The following is a 19,825-nucleotide window of genomic DNA, read 5'->3' on the forward strand; positions in this document are numbered from 1 at the left end:
AATATGATAAATCAAATCTACTCACCGTTCACCGGCTGTTCCACAGGCCGCTCCACTCGCTCGCCTCGGGACGTCCCATTCCGATCTTGATGCACACAAACTCACACGATATCATCAACGCGAACGTGCGACACTTTATTCGGCACTCGCGATATTCGCTCGCATCCGATAATCATCATCAAGGGCGCAAATAACGCGACGCGACTTCGCTCCATCTTCGCGATCGCGCTATCACTGAACTGTGAAAAATAGCTGTCGCACACTTTCACCGACATATTATGAAAGTCGCGCGATCATCCTTGGACACTTTCGACGCTCTTTCACTCGCGATATTCGTTTAAAAACGGTTAAAAGACGCGAAAAATGCGGACGTATGACGATCCGTGTAACTGCGTATGACTCCGATTCACGTATGACGCGTATGACGTAGCAATCACGCGCTAACATGGCGGCCGAACCAGTGCGCAGAAACGAATGCGCACTGGTTCGGCCGCCATGTTAGCGCGTGATCGCTACGTCATACGCGTCACTGCTACGTCATACGCGTCATACGTGAATCGGAGTCATACGCAGTTACACGGATCGTCGTACGTCCGCATTTTTCGCGTCTTTTAACCGTTTTTAAACGAATATCGCGAGTGAAAGAGCGTCGAAAGTGTCCAAGGATGATCGCGCGACTTTCATAATATGTCGGTGAAAGTGCGCGACAGCTATTTTTCACAGTTCAGTGATAGCGCGATCGCGAAGATGGAGCGAAGTCGCGTCGCGTTATTTGCGCCCTTGATGATGATTATCGGATGCGAGCGAATATCGGGAGTGCCGAATAAAGTGTCGCGCGTTCGCGTTAATGATATCGTGTGCATCAAGATCGGAATGGGACGTCCCGAGGCGAGCGAGTGGAGCGGCCTGTGGAACAGCCGGTGAACGGTGAGTAGATGTGATTTATCATATTTGCGTGACAATTCGTGCTCATTCGACGCTTATACAGCATCGCGATGTCCCGAATTACGTTCGAACAAATCGGCGCCGCATCATAATTCGATGCGATGCCGTGCAATTCAAATAAAGTCGATCACGTGAAGATGGTTAGGCTAGAAGCGATTTCAAATTTATTTTATATACGCGCAGTGCTGCACAGCCTATCTCGTAGGGCTGCCAACTGTTAAGGTGCAATTTCATTGACGCTAAAAAGTAGCGTCAATGAAAAGGCCGCTTTACACACTGAAAAAGTTGAAACTGTTTGAACTTTATTTTATTGACGCCATATCTAGAGAAAGTCTAGTGATTTTAATTTGCCGCTGGTTTCTAGCGTCAATGAAATTGCACCTTAATGTATCATTGCAAGAGGGAATGGTAATGTGAAATGTTGCATCGTTGTTAATAGCGGTTTGTAATTTGAGTTAAATACGACGAATACGTTATGGCTGACTCGTCCTACGAAAAAGGATTGACTGAACTGTCAAAAATGAAGGTAAATATCATAAATCGATCTATACATGCAGTGATGTTCGTAACTTCGATGATAGCCTAACCATCAATTTTTCTACAACTTGTAAAATCATACCGTCAACTTAGCATTTTCCAATTCAAATTACTTTATTTGCTTTATCTATATATTTCCGCTATTAATTGCAAAAGACCATTTCATCAGTCAATTAACACGATAATGCCACAGTAATATTTCTTTTTTATATATTTGCTTATTTATCTACAAGCTTTGGCACCTTAAACTATGGACTTTCGGCTGAAAAGTAACTTCCCCTTAGAAGCTTTACGAGGGCAGTTAGATTCTATTTAATTAATTCATTACACATGCTGGATATTAAATTCATTGATAAGATCATAAAAAATTATATTGCTGAAGAACTAATTATTTTTTTATCTTGAAAATATAAAGCATATCAGTATCAGTCAAAAGAACAGATTTTGTTATTATTATGACAACATTTAGCATTTAATTATAAACACAATATCAATATTGATTTACTTTTATATAAATACAAATTTTTTTGTATATTCAGGTGGCTGATCTAAGAGCAGAATTAAAGCAAAGAGGTCTTCCCACTGTGGGCAATAAAAATGAATTAGTAGAAAGGCTTCAATTAGCAATCCAGGGAGGTCTGTTTTCATTTTTATTTATTTTTTTATTTTAATATAATTTTGAAGGATATATCTTCTTATGTGAGTGATTTAAATTTTATAGATTCAGCCTTATCTCTGGATGAAACTACGGAAGAAATTTTAGATGAAGATGAAGTACTTGGTGTAAGTTTTGCAATAAATAAATATATATATATATATATATATATATATATATATATATATACACACATATAATATGATATTGATAATATATTTGACTATATATAACTTGAGAATTAAGTAATAAATATATATCAAAAAATTATTATTTTAATTATCTATATGCGAGAAATTTGAATTACTTATAGGATGAAGAAATAGAAGAATTATCAAGTAAACCAGATTCACAGGTACTCCCTGAGAAGCGAAAATTATCAGTGGAGAGCAATAATACTAATGCGAAAAAAATAGTGCTGAATCGCAAACCTGTACTTGAAGAAATTAAAAACGATCAAGTGGAAAAAAATGAAAATAAAAATGTAAAAGAACCTGTTACTGCGCCACCAGAGAAAAAGATTATTAAATTATCAGAACTCAGCACAAAAGAGGTAATTGAAAATTTTATCATTTTTATATCTGTTAGGATATATGTTAAATAATAAAATCTTGAATAATGTAATAAAATTATTCTACTGTAAATTATTTTACTGTATTCTACTACTGTACTATTACTGTAAAATTGTTTTATCTTTTGTGATAATTATGATAATTTTTTAACAGAGATTAGAGATGAGAGCTAAGAAATTTGGAGTGCCATTATCTGAAGCTGCAAAAAAAGAAGCTAGGTTAGCTCGATTTAACGTCAATAATCAAAATAATAAATCAGCTGCATCTATAAAAACACCTGTGGTAAGAAATTAATGATTTATTTTACAATCTATGTTATCAAGATAAAATGTTATATATATAAAATTTTTATGTAAAATTATTTTATATTAATTTTAAATCTTGATAGAATACTACTTACGATACATTGAAGAAACGTGCAGAAAGGTTCGGGACCTCTGTATCTACTTTGATGGAAAAAGTAAGCAAATAATTTTTGTAAATATATGCATACATTTATTTTGACGACTTACATTACTATACTTTTTTATCATGACTTATGACTTTATTATCAAATAACTTTTTTTAAGGCTGAATTGGCTGAACGATTGGAAAAAAGGAAAGCTAGATTTGGTGAAGTACAGCCCAACGAGAGTAAGGTATCTTACAATAAAATTAAGATTGTTAAATGATACTCGGTATTATATACTAAAACAGCGATCTAAGTTAATTATAAGTCTTAAATTAAGTTTACCTTATTTTCAATAAAGCTATTATATATAAAGAACAATGAAAATTATTCACAAATAATTGTACTTATAAGTACAATTGTTATTTCAGTATTGAATAGTTAATATTTAATTCGTTTACTTTATGTTTTTTATATCGTATTTAAATTTCTTATAATGATAAATAAAGGTAGCCCTTAGAAATGTAAATAAATGTATTACACTAATAAAACCCATGCTGCATGTCATCAGTAATGGTTTAGTATATAAACAGCTATTTTGATATATCAATATGAAAAATATTAAATATTTCAAAATTTTAGTAAAGATGATAAAAAGATACACAATATAACAAAATTAATATATATTAATAAAATAGAATATATATATTATTTTCTTTAATCATGGAATAAATAAATCTTATTTTAATATATCAACTAATAAATATCTAGTGTATACATAAATTTTCATTGATAATAAGAAAAGAATATTTTTCTCATTTTTTTTGTGCTCGCATATTCTGGAATTTGATTATTTATTTTTTTATAAAGGGTCTGTTTTTTTAGCTGCACTGCTGCACTAGTGCAATAAGTTAGAAAGAGACAAACATACTTCCTTTCACTCTAACTAATTGCAGTAGTGCAGCTAAAAAGAACAGGCCTAAACATTTCACTAGTCGATAACTCGAAAGAACTAGACTAGATATTGGCAGGGTATTTTGCTTTGATGAATTGGTTATAGTGAGCTAGAGTAAAGATACTTTGCCGGCGCGTATACTTTTCATCGCTGTGTTTAGAATATTTCAATAGTCTTGTATATTTCTTCATAAAGAATATTTTTATGAAAAACACATGAAAGCATTTAATCGACATGCAGTTCTTCAAGTCATCGATATATATTATATTGCATTTGTATGCACTTTATTCTAACGTTTATTGCGACGAAACGGATACACTCGATGATGTCACGCCGTAAGTATTTTTTTATATATATGGTGCGAAATTTGTCGTTAAAAAAGTATATATTATAAATGTATAATTTTTTTTAAATTATATGCACAATACTTTTTTATGCTTGTCTTGAGATAAATAATATTCAGTTATTGTATACATATTACTATTTTTTTATTATATTTATGATTTTGGTTTTAAAAATGTTTATTTTAGGCTTGCAGACGACCTGGAAAATATATATTCTTTTTTTTACAAGTCAGAAAAGGATTCAGAAAAGTATATATTTTGTCTTATATAAACATATACAACATGTACACTATAACATATGATTTGATTTCTTTTAGACCAACAGCACAAGCAAAAATGAATGATCAGTTTGCAATACAATCATATAACTATAAAGAATTAAATGGACAAAGTCAGGAAGCAATCTTTTATAAACGTTTGATTACTATAATGTTATCAAATCTTGCTATACAGGTTAGTTTGCGATATAAAATAATACCGAGAAAACTTTTGTAATAAAACTTCCTACTTATTTTGGACTTTGAAATTACAATTATATATAAATTTATACAGTAAATATAATACAGTTTTACATTGACAAATTATGTATACAGAGAATTGATGACAAAGTAATTGGAATACTTAATATAGAGGCATCTTCTTCACAATTTGAATATCTCCAGAATTTTGTAAATGGCCAAGGATCTATAAGAGAAGTTGATAGAATTCTTGACAATGTAATAAAACAACCTGACTATACCATGTATCACTATATGGCAGATATGTCTCGTTATTTATTATCAGAGCATTTGATGAATTATTTGTTAATTATGAAAGAACATGTAAGAATAATTTAATAGCACATATATGATATTTGAAATCTCTCTCTCTCTCTCTCTCTCTCTATATATATATATATATATATATATATATATATGTATATATATATATATATATATATATATATACATACACATATATATATAATATTTTTTATGTTTAATATAAATCTAAACGACTTCTTGATTGCAGTGGGACATAACTATAATTTCCTTAATAGTCATATCTAGCTTTATGATTTTAAGAAGACAAAGATGGTCTCGAGGTTTAATTATCTTTTTATTGATTGATGTCATATTTATAATAAGTTTTTTTATAACTTGGTGGCAACTTATACAGGTAATTTATACATGATTTTATCATATATGTCCTTTTATATTGAACATATCTAAATCTATAATATGCATTAAATATTCATATATAATTTTTGAAGACAATTATAACAATTATATGTGTGAAATATGTAATATAGTTAATTATTTCTAATCTTAAATATTATTATTTTTCATAGGAAGCAGAAATTAAATTAATGGCTGCACAAGCACAGTTTGTAGAAATGCCAATTGCTTGTCAACCACATAAAATGGGCCTCTGGGATAAAATGGTTGCATCATTTTCCTGTGAGTTGCTTATTTAAAATACAATAAAATAATTTAAAATAATTACATTTGAGAGTTCAATTATATCAATTTTATTTGATTATTCACAGCTACAAATGATTGTGAAAAGTATTACGAATCAATTATGACCAATCCTAGACTACAAGTAACACCAGCATATGCATTGACATACTTTCTTAGTACAGTCATTCTTCAACCAGTATCATATTGTGGACTTGTTATATCTGAATTTATAGATAATGCTACCAGTGAGTAAATTTTTTTAATATCAATAATATATAATCAAAATATTAATGAATTATTTATTATAATATTCATTTTTTTACAGGTAAACTAAACTTTGTGTACAAAATTCCTATCATGATCATCCTTTATTCAGCTATCTGTCTACTTATAATATTAGTGCCATTTTTCTTGTTTGGTGGATCTATTAACTTTGGTATTGGACCATTCTTAAACTTCGGAATAAAGGCTAAAACAAATTCTAATGAAAAACAAGAGCGTATTGAACGGATTTACGAGGTATATCAAATATTTTTCTATAACTTATAATTTTGTTATATTTGAAATATTAATTGAAGAAATAATATGTAATATAATGCATATATATGTAAATTCTATTGAATTATTGATTAAAATGAATCATTTTCTTTAAAACATTAGTATATATTTTAAAATTTAATTTTAATATTTCAAATAAAATTCTAAATATCTAATTTTCTATAATAATAAATAATGTTACAAATATACACAATTATTTATAATTACATTTGCATATGTTAGAAAAATAATACGATTTTTATAAAGTGAGACATCAATAGATTAATATATTCATATTAAGTCTTTTTTATATTAAATATTACTGCATTGTTTACATTAGATCTTTTTTTTACTAAAGGATATTTCACCGAAGAAAAAATTGAAAGATTCAAAAAAAATGAAACAAATTTTATCAAAGCAGCAGGATAAAGGTAATATTAAATGAAATAAGAACAAGGTTAATTATATATTTTTATAAATAAAATGATTATTATTTTAAAGCAGATCCTGCTGGAGGCGATGCCGGCATTGACAAACATCAATTAAAAGAGAAATGTATAAAGTGCAAATGTGAAAATAAAGATGCAGATAAGAGTATAGAATATAAGAAAAAAGAAGAGAAAGATAGTGATTGTTAAGTATTTCTCTCATAATGTGCTACTATCTAATAAATTATTTGTTTATTTAAGCTGTTATTATTACATCATTTTTTAATAACTAATCTTAATTATATTAATTAATCTTATTTATATTATCAGTATATTATTTTTATATCAATAAATGATGCATTTAAGATTATAAGATCTATTATATGAGTATATCTCACTTGTAACATAGAAAAATATTGGTAATTATATTGAAAGTAATCTTAAATTATATAATATCGATTTTAATATTTCGGAAATGTTTAAAAAATTATATCTTATTTTATAAAGTATATAATTCACTATCTCTCTCGCTTTGTAGAATCTCATTATTTTTCTGAATGTAAGCGAATGTAATTATGAATTATTGTTACAAAAGTACCTTATATTTTTATAATTTATTGCCATTCTCTGTGATAAATATTATAACTAATCTCTTAATCATAAGATAATATTTATCAAATAATGCTATATATATATGCTATTTTGTATAATTTAATCTGAGAACCTTGTTAAACAATAAATTGACTAATTTATCATAATGTTTTATTACAATCGCCGATATATAATTGTTCAGCATTAATAAATTCAAAGTTATTCGTGCAAAATATATAGGAATGAATAAGCAAATAGACGGTGTATATAATTTTTTATTAGAGAGTTAATAAATTATTCTATTAAGTTTTTTTTTGAAACATTTAAACTTGTGTTCTTATTTTTAGCTTTATTTGATTGATATTAATTGAGATTCTTTTCACAGACATATTTTACATTTTTCTAATAATTGTTATAGTTTATTTTTTATCATACGATGAAATCATCTTTATCTAATTAATTGTAAGATTGAATCATAGTAAATGCAACAATAGATTGAATTATATATTTTATTCCGGTAACATTTCACGAAATTATTAATTACTGTCAAAATATGCTAATTATTGAATTCGATATTATATATAAGGTTTCTTTAATGCAAGTATGTTATCGACAAATTCTAGAAAATAAGGGAAATGCCATCCTCTATTTTTCTGTTAATCTTTTTCATTTCCCATTAATTTTTGAAACTTATTGGCGTATTTTTTCCAAAGCTACATTTAGCGATAACTTGCGTTAAATTCAGAAACGTTAAAAGCTTTTTTCGTTGTCGAAAGTATGTTTATAATTATTGGATATCAATCAGTTAATGAGTCGTGAGCGAGGTATTGCATTTCCATCACAAATATGCATTTTTATCAAAAATGCGAATTTGTTGCGACTTATTTTATTACGCAAGATTTATTGTAAAATTATACATGTATCACATATTCCAACAATTTTTTAATGAGCGTATATATTTTAAACAGAAAGAAAAAAGAGAAAATATATGAATAAGAAGTAATTTTTCTTTGTCAAAAAGTAATTTTTTTCGATTCTGAAATAAAAATTAGGCGTTATTAAAAAAGAATATTATATAAAGCTTTTATCAACTCAATTAACTTATAGATCAATCTAAACAAACTAAAATAAAATTAACTTTTATTAATTATATATAAATCAGATATGTGATACATTAAAGAAAAAGAAAGATGTTCGATATTGCTGATAACGCTGAAGCGATTATTTATGGTAATGTCTATAAAATTGTCATACTTCGCAAATTGTAATTTTATCGTTAGTTTCTAATTTCTAAAAAAAATTCACAATATATTTTACGAAAAGATATTTTTTTGTTGTCTTTTTTGACAAGACATCTTAAATGAACATGCGAACATATATATACAAGATAAAATTGTATTGCTATCGCAAACATCTGAAACAATTAATAAAAAACGGTTACAACTAAAATGTTTATAAAGTAATTTTTGAAGTTTTCTTCCAACAAAGGAAGAATAATGGGGCGGCCGGAATCCATCACTCACTATCACTTTGCCGCTTCAACTACTCGCCCTAAGTTCATAATATGTATAACGTGATCTCTCGTATCGGTAGCAATGCAAATTTTATTCTTGTCCTCAATACAGGTTTATGCATCGTTTGTTTTATCAAATATTTGTTCTTGCATACAACCGTGGTATTTGTCTACAGAAAGGATGCACCTTTTGGTTCTCCGACGAGTTCCATTACACACCCGAAATAATATCAAAGAGAAAGGTTTGGCTGGTGTTGTGTGGTGCATCTAGTTTCGTCGTTTGCAAAACGAAGTACCCGCTGGCGGCACGAAAGTACAACGTGTGTTAGTCAGTTTGGGGAGTTTGCGTGCTATTCACGCGCAACTACCGGCTAGCTTTAAGTTTCTCGTAATTCCGTGCAATTCTCGTATAAAAATTGCCTGCGACGTAAACTACCGCTCTTTATAATGTATAGTATAAACGAATTTTCCTTGCTAACGCCGATTTTTTATTTTTTTTTTTTTTTTGCCCTGTCGCAGCAATTTAACAAATTTTTAAACTTTTTATTATCGAGCCATATCATGCCATATTGCATGACAAAGGAAATGTACTTTCTCTTTCTTTATAATCTTGTCTCAAAATTAAATTAATTAATTTTTACAAAGAAAAAATATCTGATGTATTCTCTCATTTTTTAAAAAATTCTTGTCAATTTGTTTCAGTTCATTCGTCGTAAAGGAAGCTGAAGTATTTCGTTCTGCGAATAAAGGACGGAGGATCGTGCGGTCAAAATATTTCGGTGCACGCCATCGCTCGCGATCATCGCAGACATGTTCGAAAGGGTTCACGAGGCCGTAAAAGCTGCCACGGAGAGAAAAGAGGAGAAAGGTACGCGAGGGGTGGAACCGCATGTAAGTAAGCACGGGTGCATTACATGCTCGAAGTGATAGCTAAGGGCGGTGAGATGCTCGGTTCCTTAGTTTTCTCCGCGCACGCAAACACTATTGCCGTTGCTCCTTCGCATTATACGTGGTTCACTCTCTGAAAGAAAGTTTCCTCCGCTTCTTTTGTGTTAACCACGATGCGGTGTCGTGGCTTATCTGCTGAAATGCACCTTCGTCAAGAGGGCAAACGTGTAATTCAGCACGGTTCCTTCATTATTGCAACATATGCATAATAGATGGTTCTTTTTTAAACTTTGAAAAATTGCTTCCAAATTTGGAACGATAGGACGTTCTTCTTGCTCTGTTGATTTAATGTTTGACAAAATGTTGGATTAAAATTGCATGCTTGAATATATCTTAATAAATAGCCTAGCTATGTGATATGAGTGTTGAATATTTCATTCCCGTAAGATTAATGACAGATGGATTGAAATATGAAGAAAAAGTTTTGTGATAAAACATTTATCCTGGTATATTACATAAATTTTTAAATACAAATTTTTATTTTTATTTTAGATAAAAATTTCCAAATATATATATATATATATATATATATATATATATAATAAAATAAATGAAATTTTAATTTTATCTTTAATTTTAATTTTATTATAAAATTTTAAAGATCCATAATTATTTCGGAATTTTCATGGCCATATAAATGTGAATAGAAGACGAATACGAAAGTATAGTTCCGTTTAACGGAAATGAATGAAGCATGCAATAAAATAACCGAGAGTCGAAGAAAATATTTCGCCAAGGATCCCTTAAAACAGTTTCTTACATAACGCAATACATAATAATTATGAAAATTTCTGCAAACTTGTAATTTTCTGCAACATGCACTTAATTTGCAAAGCGATTTTAATGTAGTTGATTTTAACGCGCTCTTGCCGAGTTCAACTTCTGCTATGCGGTCCCCTTCGTTTTAACTGTTTAACTGCAATTTATTATTATGATTCCGACCATCCGGCAGCGGAGAAACTTGGGTATTCACGAAGCTCACGGTGCCTTAACTCAATTTGACACGGCAATAGAGCGCGAACGGCGCCTGTGAATGTGCGCGAGGAACGCTATCAAAATAACGAACCTATCCCCAACATCTTCGAGTGCATTAATCGCGCCCGGATGCATCTCAAGTGCGGATCTGCCGCACTTCATGCATGCGTGCGCATCGGGCTAGCTCACCTGCTCTCTCCTCTTCATGACCCCTCTTGAATTTGCGTCCCATCCGACCGAGGGTGAATCGAAAACTCTAACTCGCGGGCGAGTTCGTGCTTCGATTGTATAGCTATCGCGATTGCGGTTCAAGTATCAATGCCTGATTTTTTGATAAAGAAGCCCCAAGTGCGCGGTATCGGACGTGTCCGATCTTTTGTCTACCTGTAATCTTTTGTATACTTGAATGTAATCGAAGAATTCACTCTGAGAAAGGTGCGTGAATAAAAGCGATGTTTTGAGAAACACGCACGAATTTTTTTAAAACTCTTGTCTCTCTTAAATATTCTACATTTAAGGAAAAGAAAATTTTGGACAAATATTTTCCTTTAAAGAATAGAGCTACAAAAAGGCAAGAGTGAAATTGTATATTTAATACATTTAGTACATTTGCTACTTTTTTTTTTAATTTCGAGATTATGAGATTTCATTTTAACTCGAGATTTAATTTGAGGATTAATAAATTTTTATTATATACGTTTGCCGAAACGTTTTCCAAAACTTGTTTTTGGCTTTTTATTCTATTTTTTCTGAGCTTTAAAAATTATAACTTTTAAGATTTTCTATCAAGTATTGTTAAAAATAACATTTTTCCGGATGATAATATTTTTCAGATATTAAATAAATATGTCATCTAAAAAACTTTTTAAATATTAATAATTTTTTCACATATAATTACTAATATCTCTGATTTCATATATTTCTTTTTATTCCAGAAAAATAAGATTTGCAATAAAGAATTTGAATCAATGACGTTTCACTGCAACGCATCGCGCATTTTTAAGAGACTTATGCAAAAAACTTTTCTCAGTTGCTGGGGAATCGCATATTGATTCCGACACCCTGGAAAAATGATACTTTTGCTCACGACAATTACTCAATAAATTTTCAACTGCATTGTTTCATGAGTGCAATCTTTCGCTACTTCGCACGTTCCATCGCGACACGACCGCAAACGCTCGTGTCGTCGTACTTCCTCGCTGATTGCAGATTCAGTAACTCATGACAGGATCCGTGCCGCTATCGGGAAACGTACCGTAGATGTAACGACCAGCTATCGCCACGGTAAACGTTTCGCTGTTCGCCGGGATTGCCGAATGTAAACTGTCTATTACCGCAGTCGATCGCGAACCGCGCTCGTTTCCATCGGGCATGCGTTTATCAGCGTTACGTACGATCGAGACGAGGATAATGCGGTATTTCGATCATGTGCGCAAAGGCCCGCTCGTATAATAAGATGATTGGCGTTGGTAATTAATGGAACGTACATATACGCGCCAGATTGTAGCCGCATATCGGCAGGATAGCATTTCATGTAGAAGCTATTTAGAAGGAGAAATATCGCTGCTGGTGCTACATCCTTTAAAACGAACACATTTCCTCTCGAGCCACGAAAACGTATCGAGTAATCGAGCGCGATAAGACATAAGGAGACGACGTTCATCGACGAGCCTCTTTGGGGCCAGTTGAGACCAGTTGAGGTCTTAATTACTGGCCTCTCTCGCAGAGGAATGCCGTGTTATCATGCGATTACTTCTACCCGCTTGCATGGATGGACATTGAATTACATTGTGCTCTTTTCCCATGTCGTTTTCTCGACTCGATGACGCGACGCGATGCGTTTCATTGGTGATCACGAATGATGCACATTGTTGCGAGATAATGGCGAGATGCGAGAGTGTATTGAACCCTTATTCACTCTTCTAATGGAAGTAATGCAGATAAGTTGAATCAAAATTGAAATATTCTTTCATGCTATTCTCTTATTATTGATACAATAAAATGCTTTATTATTTTTAGGAGATATATATTATTATCAATTTTTTCCTTTCTTGTGTAAAGAAATGCTACGAAAAAATTTTTTTTTCGTAGCATTTCTTTACACATGATATTGTACCATTATATTATTATATCTAAAGTAATCATTTTTTCAAATAAAATTGGAGAAAAAATTAATATATGCTTTTAATTGAAAAGCAATTTTTCAATCACACATTATGTACTTTTCCGAACGGAAAGCTAATTTTATTGTCTCGCTAAATTGAGTTCGAGAAAGATAATGTTAGGCTAATAAAACTGACCTTAACGTCCTGGCTTTACCTTGCTCGTTTCGCAGGTGTGAACGATATATTTTCCGGAATTTGGAGCACACTAACACGTTAATTCCCGGTTGCCAGCTTTTAGTGCACGATTAATTTCGTCGGCTTTACGTAGGCCACGGTCAAGCGGGGCATCACTCTTCGACCCTTGTTCCTGCTACAGCCACCCTTACAATTCCATCCAGTGCTGCATCGTTATTTAGTAGAGACTCACAGAATTCAATCTAAAACATAAATAATTATTAGAAAAATATTAATGAAAATTATATGTAATAAAAAATAAAAAGAGTTGACACTTTATTATCTTACTTATATTTATAAATATATCTTATAAAGAATATAATTTATATATCATTATAAAAATAAATAAATATAAAAATATTTATACATATAATAATTCAAATAGAAAACTCTTATCTGCATTAATTTTTATTTTTTTTAAATGCATTCTATCATATATCTTATTGATAAAATGGTTTCCGGCTCTCTAAAGCTTTATTACATTTAGGTCCAGAATTACATAAATACGACGCTGGTTCTATCTCACCGAGATCTCCGGGATCTCCGTCGACCTCTGACGACCACGAAGAGAACGACCCCACGTAGCGATTCGCCAGGTGCAACGGATGTTCTCGGTGGAGGATGTTTCGAGCGGCTCAACGTAGGGTAAGTCGAGAACCCGATCACGCTGTTGCTAACGACCGGGCTAATATATATCAGTCGTAAAAAAGGGGCGTGTGCGACTTTATTTAAGCCCTCGTTTCCTACGAAACGAGGGATTTCTCGGTTTCGAGATCATCGCCGGCTGGCTCCGGCTAGCCTGATCCGAGACCAACGCTGGGAGTTGTTTTTACGGCGCCACGATATCATCTGCAGGGGAAGTGAATAATGCGTTTTGTGAAATTCACAATGTCCCGGCACGTGTGAAGACGCGCAACCAGATTCCCCAAGATATTTTGGAGAGAGTAATTTGGTCTCTCCGTCTCTTGTAGTTATATTCGCATTGAATATAAATGTTGAATCTAAATGCCTGATACAGTACTTTATTTTATGATGAAAAAAGTTTTCGATACAACATGAATTTTATTATTAAATGCGAATGGTCGAAAATTAGTAATTTTTTTATGATGCCATGACCGAGATTTATCATCCCTTGAGACATTTTATTAATTTCTCTGAAAGTTTTATAAAATTTAAAAAGATAATTGATTTTTTCACGCCGTATTGGAGAGCATTACTTTAGACTAAAAGAAAAAAACATTATTATAAAATAAATTAAGCATGTAACAAAAAATTTTAATAAACTTATAAGCTCACTCTGAATAATAAAGTGCATTAGTAAATCTCTCTCAATTGTGAGGGTTGGAAAAAATCTATTAATTAAGGTGAAATGTAAGAGACGCGGAAAATAATATAGTAATCTACGAATGAATTGGGACGACTATTTCAAATCTAAAGGTTTCTACGATCTATTAGAAAAGAGGAGGAAGAGAGAGAGAGTGCGAGTGAAAGAGAAAGAAAGAAAAAGAGAGAGAGAAAAATAAAGAGTCGGATAACGACTTCGCTACTCGGCAGTCGCGATATCTCGATTCAGCAGATTTATGCCACTTTTATCCGGCTGGATGTTCTCTATTTCCTCCTGATGATATCGCTCCTCTCTTAACTGTATTTCCCGCCGTATTTCCCTTCCGAATTATATCCGACCGGTTAACTTAATATTAAGTTACGTTGCTTCTATTCCATTTATAGAAACGACCTGTTCGTGCGCCAAATCCGTATAAGACATCCTCGAAAGCATCGACGCTTTGCGATCCATCGAAATATCAATGCTTTATTCGTGATATTGAATCCCTTCGATCTTGATATTTTCTATGATACTTGGAAAAAAATATCAAATAAAAATTATCGGAGCGCGAAGACTGTTTTGTCCTTGTTCGTTAGTTGCAAGATAATCTACTAGATCTGTTTGGTAATAATAATATTTATATAAGCACAAGCTAATAATAATAATAAAAAAAATGATAAACACGCGCGCTTTATAAAATAAAAAGCGGACATTATCTTACAATCTCTGCTAAGATGAGTTATTGCATCCTTCATTTATCGGGATCATCTTGATCCTTGATGGTAGTTACCGAAATTTAACCACGATGCACGGTTGACGATTAACCATCCGTACTCTCGAGCTCCAGCAGCTCTCGTAGCTTAATAACACGTACCGACATAACCGATCATTAATTCGCGGCGAGGTATGCGTGCGCTCGCGGAAACGATCGTGGAGGCTGCTGGTGTTCCGATGGCGCATGATTAATAGGAGCCCAGCGAGAGATTGGCTCTTAATGACTCGACAACGAAAAGACCGCCGTGCCATGCCGGCGACCATTAAACGCGTTTTTAGTCACGCCGGCTTGATTTCTACTTGAGCTAATGGGCTTTTCATCGGTTTCGGGTAATCCGAGGGGATCCCAGTTGCCTGTCATTGTATGTATATTCTAGAAGTGGCAAACACCGCGCTACCTGATCTAGACCCACGTGCACACTGGCAGACGATAAGTGATAAAAAGCTAATAAATTCATTTATTAAAGGGAAATGAATACCTGTAATTCAATGAACCTTTTATATCCATGATAAGCATAATTTTGTATTCTAAAATAGATTAAAATATTAAGGTATGACACTCTCTTTTCTTTATTCTACTTGACACATAGAAAGAGAGCGAATGAATATTTTATTTCTATATAAATATTTAAAGAAATAGTATTTAAAAGATTATATTTAAAAAAAGATGTCTCTAAGCGCGATGATGAATAATATTTTTAATTCTATAATAAATTATTCAATTCTCTTTCTCTCTTTTCCATCTTTCATTTTTATCCTCAATCATATCATTTGTGTCATATCAAAAATCCAGAATCAAATTTTCATTTCCGTTCTTTCTCCAGCAAATGCATCATTGATACACAGTAAAAAATTGCGTCCATATGTTAAAATGTTCTTGTTATCAAATTTTGATTAATACTTTAATGTAAAATTAACATACAACTTATATGTTATTATTTTTATAACGTTTTCATGTGTTACATTTATGTCAACTTCATAACACTTTGTCTCTTAGAATTGGAATATTATTTTGAGTATTTTTAACATAATTATATATTTTAAACAATTAACATGTCTCAAAGTCAGTTTAACATTCTAAGAAAAGTTAAAGTAAATCTTCAAATAATCTTAAACTTTAACATAAAATAATCAAATTTAAAATCAAATGTTTTTATTACAAATAATTGAAGTTAAAATAATTACTATTATATGTTAATGTCTTACAACAATTCTTACGAGTTATTGTAACTATTGTTTCATGTAATTTTTAATTAATTTGTATATTATTTTTACACTTAAAGTCACAATAACAAAAATAAATGTAAAGTATTGTGTCAAATATGTAACATTTTTAATTTGTCAATAAATAACATACGACGAATGAGTTATTTTAATTTAAAATTTAGAGTGAACTTTCTGGGACATGTGAAAAATGTTATAATTAACATTTAATTTTTTATTGTGTAATTCTTGATACGTTTGTGAGAGAACGATCTGAATAATTATATAGACTATAACGATAGAACAAGCGCGTGAACGTGATGATGCCAATATGCGAGCGATATCCTGATCCGTCAACACATCTTTGGCAGTCGAGGAGTCAGTGCAAATTACCGCCAGATACTAATATCGAGCATCGCGCGGATTCGGGAAAGCCGGGCGCGGATGATATAGTGCGCGATGCGGCGTCGGCGGCGGCGGCGACGTTTCCCATCGCGGAGGCTGTGCCCCGGAGCGGCGGACTCGTGTCGTCGTGTCATCGATAATTGATGTATGCGCGAACTAACGGCTGTAATTACAGCGCCTCCGCCGCACCGCGCGGTCCGATGATGCCGTATGCGGAATCTCGCGCGCTTCGTCTCCTCGTCGGATGCAGGACAGGACCGGCAGAGATGCGCATTGCAACTTGCGGCCGAAAATGCCCGTATCCACCCCTACAGGTGCAATACACCCTCTCGTAGTTTTATCATCCGAAAAAAAGAATAGACGTCTACATCCATTAAAAATGGATCGGTCACTTTGAAATATGGATCGGAGGATTAACGTTGTCGAGAGATAACGTGAATTCGACTATTTCTGAAATACACATTTCATGTTTCGAATCAAGTATCCATTTTTCCAAAAAAACCTTCCGACCTTCGAACCTTCTATTTCTTTATTATTGAGCGCGAGAGCTTGTGGCGTGGCTCAAATTTTGCTGACGTCTCCCAATTTCTACTGTGAGTTGATCGCAAAACGATTAACTGCGACGGGGACGAAAAAAAAGTAAGTTTACGAATCAACGAAAATTGCGTTTCGGATGAAGATCTATTTATTTTCGCTCTTTAATATAAAAAAAAATATTCGTACTTCTCCAAGTTTGCATCAGGCCCCACGATTTTCCAGGCCGGCTCTGCTTCGATGCTGAGATTTCCCGAAGAAACTAATGACTCTCATCGGCCGTGACAGTCTGACCGCATGGTAATTAATCGCGAGGGGGCCCGAGGGCCCGAGGATTGACTCTCTCGCGGTCCCTTCACCTTCTTCTCTCCCTCTCTTTTCTACCCGCTTCATTCTTCCACTTTATTCTCGCCGAGAATTATGCAAGCCGACCGTTTATTAGCATGCTAACGACCGCGCATTAAAATACTTTATTTGCGGGACAGTGATTGAGTGTTCTCGTATGGTGCCGAGCAGCAGAGGAAGAAGGGGAAAAAAAACCCAGGGAAATTGCGGCGAGACCTTTTTTCGAGCTTTTTGAATTATGTAAGTGCCCCGGACTAATTACTCCGCCGTCCGCGCGCGCTTCGACTCGTTCGTTGTTTCGTATTCGACGCTCGAACAAGGTAGACGCGGTTGATTTGTGTTTTTTTTTTACATTCTCCCTCTCTCTTTTTCTCTCTTTTTTTATTTGGCCGACCGTGATTGTATTTGCTCGCCAGTACAGATTGCCCGGTTTGTTGCAATCGTTCATCGCAAGTTTTTTGAGAGACAGAGAGAGAGAGAGAGGGTGAAATTTTGTATAATGCGAAATGAATACAGTCGAAGAGTCAGAATAATTCAAGCTCGCAAAAGTGCTATCGTATAAATTCATTGATAACTGAACGGCTTCTTTCAATAGAATATATGGATAGTTGGAAAAAATAGAAGTTCACACAATGACAGATTTTGCACAAAATGATTTTTTTAATTTTTTTTACTTATTTTTGTGAGAACGAAAAATTTCATGTCAAACTGACTTTTTGTAAGCTTATAAAGGAGATGTGGGTCAAAATAATTTTCCTTACTTCCTGAGTATGAAGGAAAATCCACGTCAAAACTGGAAGAGAGAGAGCACTTGTGTGAAGTTTTTCTCTAACGAAGCAGAAGCAAGATACCGCAGTACTTTGTTCCGCAAGAACAATGCAACACAACGTAGTGAACAGAAAAAAAAACTTTACCAGCTTAATACATAAGCGTTAAATCTTAAAATTGTGCTACTAATAAATTGTCAAGTTCATTCGTAATAACAGTAATAATATTAAATATGATAATAATATATATTGACATTTCATTATTAATAATATAAATACAATTGCATTGACAATCTTAACATGCATAATCCAAAAAATTCTTGCGATTATCTGTAGTAGCGGACATAAATTCTTCATTTTACAATCCACTTCTCTCGCTCCCCCTCTACCTCTTTCTCTTTCAATATTATCATATAATTAGTATATATGTACTGCTGGGCTTATGACTTATACTGTCACGAGTAGCATCAGTGAAAGCATCGTTAAGTGAAAATTTAATATAACGAGTGGCCAGTGGGAGAGTTGCTGTCTTGCTAGATATTGCCTTGTCCTGGCCGCTTCAGAGACTAGGACGAGCGCATCGGAAACGCGATCGTAAATCGCGCGTTCGAAGTGAGTGGACCAGACGTGGCTCAAGATGTGCGGCTGGTGATCGTCGGCGAGCACCAGCAACGGAATAAAATTCGAAAGAGAGCACGCGGCCTATAATAAGATTAGAGGAGGCCGAGAGCAACGGCGACTAACGAGGCTATCGTCACACTGCGAAACCAGATGTCGACCGCCTAAGACGTGTGTCTTTTCGGTGGTCCCTCGGCTCCGGGCCATGTGCTATTCGTCTCCGCTCGTGTAGTCCGCCCAGTCCACGATATTTATGGGAATGAACTCTCGACGTGGATCAAAAGTGCGTCTGCGGGTGTAGGACACGATTAGGCGGTTAGTCGGCATCCTCCTTTCCTTTTTGCTGCCTGGAAAGTTGTTGAAACCAAATGAGATATCTGTTAGACTACGCTTCAAGAAATGGAAACAAGAAATCATCCTCCCGGTAAACTTATTAAACTATATGAAAACATACTTCAACGCAGTGTTCGCAAACTTAAATGTTCTTGATAAATCAATTATTGTTAAAATCTTGAAAATATATCACTCATATATATATATAAAACAAATTAACCCTTCGGAATATATTTTTTGTTCTTCTTATTTATATTTGATTCATTCTTTGTCTTTTTTATTTGGAATACAATTTATTCCCACGTAAGATTTTTCTGTTATTTTGAATAAATAAATAAAACGCTAAATATCAT

At 33.0% G+C, this 19,825-nt stretch overlaps 3 protein-coding genes across 4 annotated transcripts in view; 2 read left to right on the forward strand and 1 right to left on the reverse strand.

Annotated features, from left to right (window-relative positions):
* Positions 1 to 1,305: 1,305 nt before the first annotated feature.
* Positions 1,306 to 3,664, forward strand: LOC105250157 (SAP domain-containing ribonucleoprotein). The gene is made up of 7 exons (XM_011256119.3): positions 1,306 to 1,471; positions 2,022 to 2,118; positions 2,204 to 2,265; positions 2,451 to 2,690; positions 2,863 to 2,991; positions 3,098 to 3,169; positions 3,279 to 3,664. Exons 1-7 carry the CDS (start codon positions 1,421 to 1,423, stop codon positions 3,378 to 3,380), a joined length of 753 nt encoding a protein of 250 aa, XP_011254421.1. The 5' UTR covers positions 1,306 to 1,420; the 3' UTR covers positions 3,381 to 3,664.
* Positions 3,665 to 4,145: 481 nt separating this feature from the next.
* On the forward strand, positions 4,146 to 7,062 carry LOC112638390. Of its 2 annotated transcripts, none has more exons than XM_025409994.1 (10): positions 4,146 to 4,387; positions 4,583 to 4,645; positions 4,714 to 4,849; positions 4,990 to 5,217; positions 5,408 to 5,554; positions 5,727 to 5,835; positions 5,925 to 6,083; positions 6,164 to 6,357; positions 6,734 to 6,806; positions 6,877 to 7,062. In XM_025409994.1, exons 1-10 carry the CDS (start codon positions 4,287 to 4,289, stop codon positions 7,011 to 7,013), a joined length of 1,347 nt encoding a protein of 448 aa, XP_025265779.1. In that variant the 5' UTR covers positions 4,146 to 4,286; the 3' UTR covers positions 7,014 to 7,062. The 2 variants fall into 2 exon arrangements, with proteins under 2 accessions (XP_025265779.1, XP_025265780.1); XM_025409995.1 differs by having other exon boundaries at positions 6,880 to 7,062.
* Positions 7,063 to 19,042: 11,980 nt separating this feature from the next.
* LOC105250160 overlaps positions 19,043 to 19,825 on the reverse strand; it is a 119,567-nt gene continuing 118,784 nt past the window's right edge. Inside the window, exon 3 of the mRNA XM_025409996.1 lies at positions 19,043 to 19,486. Coding sequence (XP_025265781.1) covers positions 19,350 to 19,486 — 137 coding nt within the window. The 3' untranslated portion in view covers positions 19,043 to 19,349. The remainder of the gene's footprint in view (positions 19,487 to 19,825) is intronic.

Source organism: Camponotus floridanus, unplaced genomic scaffold, assembly GCF_003227725.1.
Source record: "Camponotus floridanus strain SB8 unplaced genomic scaffold, Cflo_v7.5 scaffold3, whole genome shotgun sequence".
In the NCBI taxonomy this organism is placed as follows: Eukaryota; Metazoa; Arthropoda; class Insecta; order Hymenoptera; family Formicidae; genus Camponotus; species Camponotus floridanus.